Here is a 15348-nt window from a genome sequence, read left to right on the forward strand (position 1 = left end):
TATGCATATTGAGCACAATGCAGCTCAAAACAGGAATTGCTACACTCTGATTGAAATTACTTTGTGATTGACTTTTCTAGTTACTCAAATGGCAAGGGACAGCCATCATTCAATCATAACTCTATCACCTGTTTTGTAGGAATGTTCAGCATCTTGGAAAGTGTGGTTGTCGCACACTGGGGACACTGCCCTTCTGCCCACCATCCTGCCACTGTAATCTGTCAATCACAAAGTAATTTTAATCGGAGTATAGAAATGGTCTCAATTTTTTAAGGAAAGTGTGGAGTTTCATATCTAATGTTTGCATGTCAAGCAGCTCTCATCACCACTTTCCTTTGGCTTACATTACTGGGAAAAAAACTAAATGCTGTAACAAAAAATATGTTGTACTCAGGTACACCTGCCTTTTTTCCATAATTTGCCCTCTTTTTAGAGTTAGAATCTCAATTGTGACAGCTACTATGTTTTTATTTTTTTTCATGCAATATAAGACTGGCTGTTAAGTTGTGAATTTACCAGCGCAATGGAGCAGAACATGATTCTGTTGGAGTTGCATATAATGTAGCTCGTATATCACGGCACCCTAGAGGCACTCTCTCTCTCTCTCTCTCTCTCTCTCTCTCTCTCTTTCTTCACATACTTATCAGAATGCTACCAGTGATGGAGTATGTAATCACACAGGACCAGCTCATGTAAGAAAAAATTCATCGTTAAATTCATTACTAGTGTTCCAATGGTCATACTGTATGATTACAGCATGTGATGCTGCCAGTTTTAGTGATGCCTTGTAATACAAGTGACACGACCTCTTGGACCTAGAATTATAGGCCTGTATTATTTCTCTGAAGGAAAATATTGCATCGTACATTTGTCATGTGTCGGATTCTGATGTTGCCACTTTATTATTTCACGTCACTTAGTTTGTTATCTACATAATGTATTTTGCTGTTATCCTCTTAGTTGATGGAGCCTTGTACATTAACTCATTCATACATGATGTTCCATAGATCTCATCACGGAGGAGACACTTCATTGCTGTGGATCAAGTCAAGGTATAAATTAACAGAAGTAGCTGTCAACCTACCTCTGTAAATAATTATAACTGTTAACTTGAATTAAGTTAGTAGAGAAACCACAACTATTGTGAAAGTTCTCTCTTCCCCACATTATTCTAGGTAGATTTCATTTATTTTCAACTACTGCTTTAATACCTTCTATCATTGAACTCATTATTGTCAGAGAGAAATAATTATATTCTTGCTATAAGAGTGGAGGCCTATTTTTTGTATACTAAAAATTTTTCTGTGTTATTCTTAAGGAATTTTTTTCAGTCCTACACCAATTGTGATAGGTTTGTACCTATTACCAGTAATCTGTTTCTGTATCACACAGTTCAGATCAGGTTCTCTAGATTTCATAGAGCTAAATTACTAGAGGAGACAGTCTGCACTTTATAATGTTCTTCATCTGTGAGTACTTTTCGACTTTTGTCACTGATTATCACAATACCCTTTCTTCTGGGTACCACTTTCCATTCGGTGTGGTCATTAGCGCGCACAACTAACCACAAGATCAATGCTTGTCAATGTGAGAGCTAAGAGCTTACATAATACTTGTTCAAAATCTTAGAAGTTCATATTCTATACTTGCAAGGGGAGGCCACGATGTCGGGATCACAAATAAATGAGAAAATCGCAAGAGAAGTTTTATAAGTCCATTATGTACATCATGTATATGTACAAAGCTGAATGCCTGGTCATTCAGTTAGTGTTCTCACATGGCAAGTGGGTCATGGACAAAGCAGTAGTTAGTCCCACCAATACTTACTTTTTAATCTGTATGTTTTTCATCAGTGGTATTGCTCTTTAATTTGGCATTTTAGAGGTAATACAATGAGAGACCCAAGGCATTTTCATGAAGTTGTAGTAAATTTTATATGTTACCTGTAATTAAATTTTCAAGGAGGAGGGACAGGCTAGGAAAACCCAAGTCAAACCTTGATAAATAATAACAGGGTGTATATGCTCTGGGATGACCGGGAACACACAGGAATTTTTTCATCCAGGAGAAAACTGGGGAAAACTTTAAGAATTTTTTAGAATTCTGGGTATTTTGCGTTGTTTTAGTCTTCAGTTAAATTTTTGTAATTTTGTTTGGTAAGAACTGATAAACAGCAAAATGTATCAAAGGCTTTAGGACGAAGACTATACCATAACAATAAACTGCTGCCGACGAGCATGATGTCAAAATTGTTTACATTAAGTTTGTTTGACCAGTTGCCTGTAGGCTCACACGCTTGCGCAGTTGAGTTGTGTGTGGGCAGTACCTTCTCCGGCTTTTGGCTGCTTGAGGTATGGTTGTTAGCTGTATCAGCAGTAGCAACAAGCAGCCAGATGATACCCTGAAAAATTTTTCTGCTGTGCCCAAGCTGCCAAATTCATGCATGCGCATAGCAGTGTGGGTTGTAGTGGGGAGGGGGTTAATGTCCATGTAAGCCGTGTTTACAGTTAGTGATTTTGCTGTTTCCTCTTCATTTACACTTCTCTCATCGAATGAAAACAGAATGGATTTCTGTGGTTGAGAGCTATCAAGTGAGTTAAAATACATTTACATAATTATGGAAGGCTAACATATGTTATTAGTTTGTTTTCTGATTTTATTTTATTCCCACATTTTTGGCAGGCAGTCAGTCGCCTTGTAGAACAATGAAGTTATTTTTGTTGGCTTGCTAAATAAATGTGGCTTTTATTAATCTTTTCCCCAGAGACAGTCAATTTATTAGAAGTGAAATGTTTCATTCCGCACTATTGGCAAGTTTCAACTTTTCACTGAATTTCAAGTGCACGTTTTCATCTCTTGGCATGTCTAATGTGACTTGGAGGCATTTGACTAAGTACCTGCAGAGCCTGTACTCAATGAGATTGTGTCTTTGGCCAAGAGCATGGGATTAGAAGTGGATAACAATGATATCAATGAGCTTGTGGAAATCATAGCTAAGAAATGATCACCGAAGAGCTTATGGGATTGTAGTGTGTTTCACAGCAGGAAGTTGTGGCAAGGAGTTCTTCAGAGGAGGAGGAGGAGGAGGGGGGGGGAGAGGAGGAGGAGGAGGCGGATGCGGTAACAGTAAAGCAACAACCTTTTTGTGCAATAAGAGAAATGCTGTGAGCATGGGAGTTAGATACATTGTACATTGAAAATCATCACCCCAATAAAGCAATGGCTACATGGGCTACAAATGTATTTGATGATAATGCTGTGTCACACTTTCACAAGTGTTGAAGTGAAGTCTCAACAGAAACAAATGACTATGCATAGCTTCCTAGTAAAAAAGAATTAGTTTTGTATAGTGAATAATAAAGTACATAACACTGTATGTATAATTTTGTTTGAATAAATGGCACGGATAAGATAAAACTTTGAGTACTTCTTTTGCATGGAATACCTTGATAAGAGTAAGATTCTGGAACAAATTATGCTGGCTATGCAAGGTTCCTCTGTACAAACAAAATGCAGCTCAAACAAGAATCAAGTATGCATCTTCGATGAAGAATAAATACATTCTAACAGACTTTCAGTACTTAGTGAAAAAATTCAAAGATTTTAGATATGCTGGAACAGAATCTGAGGACCTGTTAAGAAATTTCTTTATGACACAAAAATGTTTACTAAGTATGTGTAACTGTACTGCATTTTAATCAAAATGCAGACTGATTTGGACAGTCTCTGTCCTTGTGTGTTGTCAGTAACTAACCCCTCTCATCCATTCTCCCATTTTCCAGTCATGTCTTATGAATACAGAGTAATGGTTGTTTTTCCCATTTTAATGTATAATCCTCCTATAATGGGTAATCCTCCTACCTAACCTTAGTGGAATGCATTTTAAGATTCAGATGTTTTTTAGCTGACACTAAAGCTAATTTAATCAGACTATCCAAGCTAACATTCAGCTTCTCTTCCATCAAATGTGAAACCGCCTTTTCAGCGTGATTCACCGCTCTCTCCCTGACTCGTATTATCCAACAGTCCTGTGTACACAGTGCACTTATTTATAAAACAACCTTGATTGTTCAGTATGTATACCTTGCTTCTATATTTATGCCTTTTGTTTCATATATTGTCTAAATGACAAATTCCCCTTCCAAATACTTTGATTCAGCTAAAGATAGGTCTCTTTCTGTGTGGCAACTTGACACAGTCTGTCGTTGAAATAAATCTGCATCTCCTCTCAATTATCAGCGGCAAACTGAAGTGACATCTGAGTAGTCTATAGAAATCCTTCATTGTATTACTAGTAGGATGAAAATGCAAACATTCTTGTTTTGTAAACAGATGTTACTGCATGTCATGTTGTTCCTTACGTGAAGTATCACCCAATTTATTTACTTCTGCTAGTGCATTTAATCACAATTATTTGCCCATATCTTCATATTCAGCAGTACCACAAAATATATTTAAAAGTTGTGCATCCACACAGTCATCACTGTGCTAATTTTCCGCATTCTTGAGATTCCAGCCATTCTCCTGTTATCTCTGAGCTAACTGTCTTTGTCTTGTAAAACATTCAGCTGATGCATCACCTAAATTTTTCATTCTTCTTACTATTTCTTACTTTTGCAAAAAAATATCCCAGTGTCAGCTGATTATCTTCAAAGAAAGAACTGTCACAGATAACTAAGCACAAGAGAAAAGGACTGTAAGCATGAAAATACTCCGATATGTTACTGCTCTTCTACAAACAAATGTGCACAGATTTAAACACTGAATAATACAACTGTGAATGTGTGTGATTATAAGTGTCTGCCACACAGACTCGTTGATCACGGAAATGCTGACAAGTAGCAACTGCTTTTGGCTCATTATGACTCTTTATAAGTTTCAGATGCACCAAATGTGTTTTCAGGGGTATGATCAGTTCCCTTTTCATCTTTGAATGATCTGAGAACAGAGCTTTGTACTGTTGTCTTGTAATAATGAAGTAATGAGAGTAGTGGTAACCAGCATGTGTGGACATACCAAAGACAGGAAATTGACTGTGTCCTTGTTGAATGAGGCATTGTGATTTACCAGTTGACACCAGATCTAAATCGTGATGGCTGGATGAAGATTTGTACCTCTCTCTTCCCAAATAAAAAATGTCGTCAGGCTTGCTTACATCTGGAACTGTGCTCCGCGACTATATTAATGCAGGGTCTATATGATCCGGGAAACACCCGAGAATTTTTTCATCCAGGAGAAAACTGGGAAAAATCTGGGAATTTTTCATTGTTTTAGTTTTCTGTTAAATTTTTGTAATTTTGACTGGAAAGAACAGATACTCTAAAAAGGGATATTACTGTATCCCACTACTGCAGAATAATACTTCAACAATAAAACATAAATGAGAGAAAAAAGAGAAAATAAATTGCAAAGGAAATGCGCCGTATACGATGACACACGCTTCGATGAGCGTGAAGTCACAACTGTTTAAATTAGATTTGTTTTAGCAGGTACGAGCGCATGCGCAGTTGAGTCGCTTTTGAGTAAGTAGATTCTCCCGCTTCTGGCTACAGGAATGTGGCTGTTGGCTGTGCGAGCAGTCGCAGCAAGCAGCTAGATGTTACTGGGAAAAGGGGGCGCAAAATTCATATTCTTGAGGGGGGGGGGGAAACTTGTTTCACAAAGCGCCTATCATCCAGTGCAAGTTGGTCTATAGATTGTTCATATGATTTTGAAATGCATCCCTATTGGTTTTTGAACATTTTTGAACACATTTTAACTTGATTTCTGAATGAATCATAAGTTGATTTTTGAATGCGTGCATAGTGTACATGATGTCTCTGTCAGGAGAATCCTCGTCACATCTAGAAATAAACTTTCCGCAGACAAAATGGGACAGGGCTATACGTGCTGAGTGGAGTAAAGCCAAACGAATGAATTGATTATGTGGTTAATTGGGTTTCCGAATGATCAGCGTTGTTACAATTACTAGCGAAATCCATAGATTCAAACTACCAGAATGAAAATAAATGATGAACAGGAATAACAGGTGAGAAAGATTACATATTATCTTCTCGGTGTATCAAAGAAAATGAAATTTTGACAGAAAATGTTAGGCCAGATCACTACACTAGTAAGGACCAGTTGTACAGTCCTGGGCTAGCAGCCGCTTAAGTTCTATCCTGGAAGTAACGCCAGAAACGTGTTGTACGAGCATGTAACAACACCTAACCGGAGAGTAATGGCAGGATAACTGAACCTGTAATTCTGGCAGGGTTAGTGAAGTTAATCGGTGAACAAATTTTGACAATGGCAGCTATAGCTACAAAATTGGTGATAAGATTGTTTGTTAGAACAAGGAAGAAGAAGAAACGTGGACATCACACAAATTATGGAAGAGTAAGACGATTTCAAATTTATATAAAAATTTTGTAATACTACTTTTCGATCTCGTGCTTGAGAAACTGGCGCATATGAATGAAATGTGAAACTATTTCCTAACATAAAGCTTTTTGCTTGTAGTAGGCCCTATAGGCATTTGATATTGGTGCTTCGTGAAATATATTCTGTTGTTATAAAAATGTCCGTTTATGCCAAAACAGTTTTGTTTATTTGGTGTGTCTTGCAAAATTGCTGCAATATTAGAAAGGCCTATTTTGTTTTATCTAACAGACAGTGACAAAATAGACGTTATCATATTGAGAAACCACACCAGTCTTGGGCATTATTTGTATTAAAAGTTTTTTTAAGTATTAGACAACGACATTTACATTTTTCATGTAGCAAAACATTTGGCGAACTTTGATGAGGTCATAGATTCTTTCGCAGAAAGGAAAGTATGCCATGTAAAGCTGTAGCAAGATTAGGGAGAAAAAAAAATGCTAGGAGCTAAGGATTGAAGAAATTTGTACTTTCTTGCTTGTGTATTGTCTTTATTGCTTTTTTGTATCCTATATTTAATTTTGTCACACAAAACAGCAAGTTATTAGCTAATCGACAATAGAGTGCAAATTTCCTGAAGAGTTCTTGTTCTCCCGATTACAAATAACCCTATCTGCTTTTAATTGCGAGATTTTTTTTAAGAGGGCAAGCTGTCAAACCCGCCGACTGGGAGCAGGAGTGGCACCACAGGACATTTCAATTTCCACTGTCCTGAATATAGTTTGATAGTATTGATTACAAAATACACACGTTTCCATTCCACAGAGCGAAATATAGTGACGCGCGACAGAAGAATGCTGTATGAGGAGGCTTGGCACTGCACTTTGGCACAGAAGACCAAATAACATGTCCTACGTTTCCTCAAATACACGTTTTATGTTTCAGACTTTTCGGAAAGATGTGCGCTACAAGATGAACATATTTTTGAAAGTTCGACCTGGTTACAAATATCGTTGTTCCGGGGCTGATGGCGCAGAGCAGTCTGAGTAATAATGGGTAGTCTCCACGTGACCTGTGTTTACATTTAGTGATTTTGCTGTTTCCCCTTCGCTGACTCACGTCAAATGAATAAAAAAGAGATATCTGTGGCCGGGAGCTATCAAGTGAATTAAAATACAGTCACATAATTATGGAAGGCTAAAATATGTTACTAGTTTCAGATTTTATTTTATTTCCAAGCATTAATTGCCTTGCAGAACAATGAAGTTATTTTTGTCTGTTTGCTAAGGAAATTTGACTTTTATTAACCTTTTCTGCAGAGACAGTCAATGTAATTGAAACTAAATGTTTAATTCCACAGTATTGGCTAGTTTCAACTGTTTGCTGCATTTCAGGTACACATTTTCATTTTCTAGCACGTATGGCATTATGCCATAATAAAGAACCAAACATGATATAATACAGTACTGGTGCTCCAAGAAAATTTACATCCCGAAAACCACACTGAAAAGCTTCATATCAGGTTGAGGTCTACTTCATTGGGAATCTGGACACACGAATGTGCACTTTAAGTATGCACTTTAAATGTGCACATTTTAGTATGGTTCACGAAATTCCGATGCTCTTGGAGTATCCTCTGATGATGTCTTGTTTCTTTTAAGACATAGTGTATGATCTTTCAATGTTTTACACGTACGTACATACAGGCTTCCTACGTCATGGTAGCTGTGCAAGCGTGGTGTCACCTGTTATCTGGCACCTGCTGAAACGAACCTGTTTCTAACAAGTCGGGAGAAATATTGCGAATGGTAGTTTGAACAGAGTTGCTTTCAGAGTAAATATCCTTTTATGTAGGTTGAACTATGTGCGAGAATGTACCATCAATTTCTTAAATAACTGAGTGTTTTACTCTTATTTAAAAATCATCATTTTGATGACGAGCCATTTAAAATAATTTCGAACCCTGAAGATCAGACATTTATGTCATTATTAAAAATTTTACTGGCACATTTGTGTGATATATCTTAAAGTGTAACACGTGCAGAAAAGATCAACATTGTATGCGAAAGCTTAGCTCTTGCAGCTTATTAACCTTAGAGACCAATATTATATGTGAAAGCTTTGCCTTTCTTGTAGAAACACTATGTATATTAATGTAAACTATTAACCTTCCCTGTTGTGTGTTCATGCTACTTAACAGTGATGTTTCTGTTGGCTGACTACATCACATGTCCTACGGTCTGAATATCCGCTGTCATCGACTGGCGAGATCACATGACATGAGTTATGATTGGCTTACAAAAGCACATCACAATCTCGATTTCGGTGATTAGGAAAGTAACATGCGGTGTTTGGTGGAATTCCAATGTATACTTTTGTAATACGAAAATACACAGCGTACATGTTGCTGTACATCAAAGATATTTCCAGAACGTGTCTTTTTTCCCTGAGTTTCGTTTTCTAAAGTGCCGGGAAATTCTACGCCGTGTATAAAACAATAACCGTTCAAAGGATTGATAAGTTTTGCAGTTTTGAGGGAAAATATATTGTCACTTAACACGGAAAAAGTGTGTTTTCACCTGGGACAAAGTGTATTGTTAACCAGTAAATCCGGGATTTTTTTTTTTTCCTTGTCTGCGTATACACCCTGTAATGACATCAGAGATCGGAAGGGCCAACCACAGATTGCTGCCAACCGTACTTGCCAAATCATTTATGTATACAGAGAACAACAGCGGTCGTATCGCAATTCCCTGGGCACTCCTGACAATACCATTGTCTCTGATGAACACTCACAGTCGAGGACAATGTACTGGGTTCTATTACTTGAGAAATATTTGAGCCACTCAAATATCTGTGAACTTATTCCATATGCTCGTACCTTCATTAACAGTGTGCAGTGGGACACAGTGTTGACACCTTCAGGAAATCTAGAAATATGGCATCTGCCTGTTGTCGTTCATACATAGTTCACAGTACATTGTGTGAGAAAAGGGCAAGCTGAGTTTAGCATGACAATGCTTTCTAAAACCATGCTAATTCATGGACATATGCTTCTCAGTCTCAAGAAAGTTTATCATATTCGAACTGAGAATATGATCAAGGGTTCTGCAGCAAACCAAAGTTAGAGATAATGGTCTGTAATTTTGCAGGTCTGCTCTTCTACACTTCTTATATACTGGTGTCACCTGTACTTTTTTCCAGTCACTTCCAGTCACTTGGGACTTCGTGCTGGATGAGAGATTCATGATAAATGCAGGCTAGGTAAGGGATAATGCCATAGAGTACTCCTTGTAAAACAGAGTACTTCTTGTAAAACCAAATTGGGATTCCATCTGGACCTGGTGATTTATTTGCTTTCAAATCTTTCAGTTGTTTCTCTATGCCAGGGATAATTATTACTATAAGGTCCTTATGGGAAACTGTCCGATGTTCAGATGATGGTATATTTGTATGATTCTCCCTTGTGAATGATTTAATGTCAAATTGAAAACTTTGGCTTTCGTTTTGCTATTTTCAACTGCCACACTAGACTGGTCAGCAAGAGACCTTCGCAGATCAGTTCATATTTACCTATAGGGCATTATAGTATATTAAAAGTAGATTTTTTTTTTATAAGTTAGGTACTTGTGAGTTTCTAAAGCATGAGTATTAGTGATTTAATTCATACTGTACTATGTGTTTAGATGTGTAAACCTCATCTCCAAGTAGTTATAATTTGACATATGATTCAGTGTCTGTTTTGGTGGCCATCTGAGTGATATTGTTGTAGTGTTGCAGCAGAAATCACTATCATTACAAAGTGTAAATGAGTACTTCACTGTGAGCATGTTGCAGCTACAGTCGAAATTTGACGTAAATAATTGCATTTGACTGAAAGCCATGTCCAGGCACACAGCAAAGTGACTTATACCCTTCCACTCTCTGTGTTTCTGAACACTGAAGATACGTGTGTTAAGAATATGCATATTTTTGCTTGATAATTGAAATATTTCAAACAGATTCAAGGTGCTGAAATTTAAATATTGCTACATATGAAATGTTTTTGTGGTTTGTGGATTAAAAAGGTGTGTGTGTGTGTGTGTGTGTGTGTGTGTGTGTGTGAGAGAGAGAGAGAGAGAGAGAGAGAGAGAGAGAGAGAGAGAGAGAGAGAGAGCACGCGCGCGCGCAAGGGGGATAGAGGGGACGACGTGGCTGCCCCTCCTCCCCCCTTACACACACACACACACACACACACACACACACACACACACACACACACCCGTGTGCGCGCGCGCGTTACATTTTGCTCATAATACTGAACAACCTGAAAATGGTAGATTTCAAAATGTTTCAAAATATTGTACAGCTGTATCTTTTCGGTTCTGTTTCGGAAAAAATGGAGAAATGTTGTTATCGCTGTGCTTTGACAGGAAAGTGATGTGCCTTCCCAGCAGGACAAAATGGTGTACAACCACCACTGTGGCTAGTGAGGTTATCAGATCTCTCTCCAATTGAACATATCTGGGACTTCGTGATGTTAAAACTTAACATACTCTTTCTCCAAGCCCTGCAAGAACCATTGCTAAATTAAAAAAAATAAACATACACAGGGTGCTTGGGAAAATCTATCACAGGATGCCATTGGCACCTTTTGATACTTTATATGCTTTGCCGCCAGAGGGGGCACATTTTGTATTTCGTGCAGCTGTTGGGACATCCTTTTCTGTGACTTCTGCTTCATTTTCCTGAATTTGTTGTTATATACTCCTACAGTGATTCGTCATTACCCTTATCAGTAAACAGAGGGTGTTGCATTTTTTCCCCCTGGCAGTGTAGAAACAACTGCTAGACACTGAAACCAATTACGTGAAATGTTGTTTGGTTAAGTAATAAAAAAATAAATGAAAATAACATTCAGTCAATAAAGAGCCCCCAATAAATACTGTTATCTACGAGACAAGCAACAGAGATACCTTGGAATGGCTAAAAGCCACAGAGTGGTTAATTTAATAGAATCTGTGGCTGTGACTGATGGATGGCATGTTTTCTGGCCTTATTGAGAATTTCTTTTTCACATACTGAGAGACAAGGAGATTCTCACGGAAGAAACATTACACAGTTTCATCTAGAAGCCAGACTCCTCTATGAATAGGTGTGCAAAAGCGATAGTAGCTTCCAGTATGTAGTGAACTTGGATACAGTCATCAGTCACAGAAGTGAACTGCCCAAAAACGTACAGCATATTGGAAAATTTAATGAATTGAGGCTATCTAATAGCTGCCCAAAATCCTTGTAATAGACCAAATGCAGTAGTCATGACAGTACACTTCCATTTGGAGATCATCATGGCTCAGTTCCCAGTCTGTTCATTCAGATTTTGTCCCCCCGTGCCCCCCCCCCCCTCCCTCTTCAAATTGTTTATTGCTTTAGATAAACGAATGGATGATCATTTTGATTTGCGGACAAATCTTCAATCATCTCATTGATGCACTGTAATATAACTGGGTAGATAAAAAAAATCTACTGACCAAGCAGTGGCAGAACACAAATATAAAAATTTAACTAGGCAAGCTTTCACAGCCAGTGGCTCTTCCTTCAGATAGAAGGTTGATGGGGAAGGAAGAGGGGCGAAGGAAAAGGACTGAGAGGTCAAGGGAAAGGGGTAGATTTTGCGAAAGTCACTCAGAACTGCAAGTCAGGGGAGACTTACCAGATGGGATGAGAAGGAAGACTGATTGTTGGGGGACTGCACCGGACGTGCTTTGAAAACATGAGAGTTTAAAGAGGGAATACGGGGTAATATGCAAGACAGAGATGTAAACATTGTGCATGAGTTAATAAGAATGAAAAGCTAAGTGCATTGCACATAACAGAGATGGGAGGGGTAGGCAAAAAATAGACAGGTAAGAAAATGAAAGATTTAGAAAACTAAAACGGAGTGAAGAAAGCAGTAGTTACTGTGAAGAAATGCTGAGACGGAAGAAATTAATGTAAATTAAGGCCCGGTGGGTGGTGAGAACCAAGTTCCTAGCTGTTAAGTTCTGAGAAACTGGTGTCTGGGGGAAGAATCCAGATGGTGCATGTAGTGAAACTGGCATTGAGGTCACGATTGACATGTTGTAGAGCATGTACGAGGTGTGTTCAAAAAGTAAGGTTACTTTATATGTTTATAAAAAAAATATTTGTTTATTCAACAATACTCATGTTGTCCCCTTCAAAGTAATACCCCTCAGATATAATTCCATTGTGCCAACGCTTCTTCCAATTCTTGAAGCACTTCTCATAAGCAATTTTTGGTGCAGCCTTTAGTACTTCCAGTGATGCAGTTTTTATTTCCTCAATCGTTGAAAATCTTCGTACTTTCATAGGTCTCTTCAGTTTTGGGAACAGGAAATAGTCGCAGGAGGCCAAATCCGGTGAATATGGTGGATGGGACAAGATAGTCGTATTGTTTTGGCCAAACAATGTATCACAAGTGACAATGAATGACCAGGTGCATTGTCGTAATGCAAAAGCCATGAATTGTTTTTCCACAATTCCGGATGTTTCTTGCATATTGCTTCTCGCAAACGGCGCATAACATCGAGGTATTACTCCTTATTGACTGTACGACCTTGAGAGAAACATTCATAATGCACTATATCACTGTAATTGAAAAAAACAGTGAGCTTAATTTTGACATTTTATTGAACTTGGCGTGCTTTTTTCGGTCTTGGCTCTCCGGGATGCTTCCATTGGGATGATTGGGCTTTGGTTTCGACATCATAACTGTAAACCTATGTTTCATCACCAGCTATGACCCTTTTGAGCAAATCAGGATCATCATTGACATCATTCAAGTGCTCCTGAGCAATGCTCATGTGACAGTTCTGATCAAAATTGAGAAGTTTTGGAACAAACTTCGCCGACACACGTCTCGTCCCCAAAACATCCAAACGAATTGCATGACGCCAACATCCTCAGCAACTTCTCTTATGGTAATCTATTTTGCAAAACAATTTTCTTCACTGCTTTGAAGTTATCATCTGCTGTTGATGTGCTAGGGCGTGCAGAACCAGGTTCGTCATTGGCATCTTCTCGGCCATCTTGGAAGAGCTTGTACCACTTGTAAACATATTTTTACTTATAGCAGACTCACTGTATGCTACTGTTAACATTTCAAGTGTTTTAGAGCACTTGATTCCATTTTTCACGCAAAATTTGATTCAAATTCTTTGCTCCATTTTTTATAATAATTGAAAATCGCTGAGCCCACTTAAACACGTCTAACCTTTCTTTAAAAAATAAATGAAGTATGCTGTACACTTGAAACTGTGAACATGTGTTCAGGACATGTGTAGCAACATCACAAAAAAAAAAAAAAGATTGATAATCGAATATATGTCGCCTGCGCAAATTGAAAAGTCACCTTACTTTTTGAGCAGCCCTCGTACTGCAACAGGATATTACATGTTGCCAGATTGACCCTCTGCCTATACCCATTCATGCTAACCAATAATTTGGTGGTTGTTATGCTGATATAGAAGGCCAAACAGTGTTTACACAGCTGGTATATGTCGTGTCATTTCACAGGTGGCTCTCCCGTTGATAGTCTATGTTTTGCGAGTCACAAGGCTGATATAGGTGGTGGTAGGAGTGTGCATAGGGCAAGTCTTGCAGCAGGAATGGTTACAGGGGCAGGAGCCATTATGTAGGGAGATGGATGCAGGAGCAGCATAGGGTCTGACAAGAATATTGCAGATTGGATGGGCAATGAAAATCTATTATAGGTGTGGTGGGCAGAATCTCAGACAAAATGGATCTAATTTCAGGGCATGATTTTTAGGAAGTCATGGCCTTGTCAATACATTACTGCCCGGATAATACCGAATGACCAGGGGTGTGTTCTGAACTTGTTTTCCGGAGGGATCAACAGTAGTAGGATTGGATGTGATGGCCTGGGAAATCTGCTTTTGAACTACGCTGGTATGACAATTAAGTCCAGTGAAGGCTGACATGAGAGTGGTGATGCATTGCCGTAAAAAGTCTGCAACCAAATAAATAAATTTGCCTTGAATGCCAAGGCTATGGGAGTGAATGTTTGACATGGAGTGGATGGCAGCTGTCAGAATGTAAGTACTGTTGTTTTTTAGTAGGTTTAATGTGGACAGTAGTGTGTAGCTGGTCTTTGAAGAGGATGAGATCAATATCAAGGAAAGTGGCACGGGATTTGGAAAAGGACCATGTGAAATTTAATTGGGAGAAGGTATTCAGAGAATCTAGGAATTTTAACACATCAGTTTCACCATGAGTCCATATGGTAAAGATGCCATCAATGTAACTAAACCAAACTAGGAGCTGAAGACATATGGATTTCAGGAAAGCCCCTCCAAGTGATCCATGAAAAAGTGGTGTAGGACATCCTGGTTCTCATGGCAGCACCCCTGATCTGCTTGTATGTTTGCCCCTCAAAGGTGAAGTAGTTGTTGGTAAGTATAAAGTTGATTAAGGTGAGTAGGAAGGATGTCATAGGTTTGGAATCAGGTGATTGCTGACTGTGGAAATGTTCAGCGGCAGACAGGTCATGTAGTGGGGGATGTTGGTATAGAGGAAGGTGGCATAATTGGTGACAAGCAAGGTGTGTGGTGTGTAGTGGGACGTGTGTTCTGCCACTGCTTGATGTGTAGATTTTTTTTATCTATCCAGTTACATTATTTTGTCAAAAATGATTGTTTTCGTTGTCATTGATACATTAGATAGAATATACAGGGAACATAGTATGAATTGTTGATTAGCTGTAGGCAAAATACCATAAATATGAAAAGTGCCAGGAAGGAGAAAAACTGGTATGTAACTCGTAAGGGGAGTACATACGTCCTATACCTACAGTGCTAAATTTGCAATATTTATAACCCATTATCTCAGAACTGTTGACAGAGATCTGAAATTTTTCTGATTACTGAACCAGAATCATAATATATAGACAAATAACTAGTTATTATTTTTAAAAAAATTATGTTCAATTTT

The 15348-nt window shown here is 38.3% G+C and overlaps 1 protein-coding gene across 3 annotated transcripts in view; it reads left to right on the plus strand.

Annotated features, from left to right (window-relative positions):
- The window catches only part of LOC126199489 (zinc finger protein 91-like), a 177724-nt gene that overhangs the window by 9176 nt on the left and 153200 nt on the right, over positions 1-15348 (plus strand). For 2 of the 3 annotated variants that reach the window (XR_007540164.1, XM_049936412.1), the window contains exon 3: positions 1008-1052. The exons of the other annotated variant lie outside the window; for it this stretch is intronic. Coding sequence is in view for 1 of the 2 variants with exons in the window: in XM_049936412.1 (XP_049792369.1) it covers positions 1008-1052 (45 nt within the window). In the remaining variant the exon portion in view is untranslated. The remainder of the gene's footprint in view (positions 1-1007; positions 1053-15348) is intronic. 3 annotated transcript variants of the gene reach the window in all.

This window comes from Schistocerca nitens, chromosome 1, assembly GCF_023898315.1.
Source record: "Schistocerca nitens isolate TAMUIC-IGC-003100 chromosome 1, iqSchNite1.1, whole genome shotgun sequence".
In the NCBI taxonomy this organism is placed as follows: Eukaryota; Metazoa; Arthropoda; class Insecta; order Orthoptera; family Acrididae; genus Schistocerca; species Schistocerca nitens.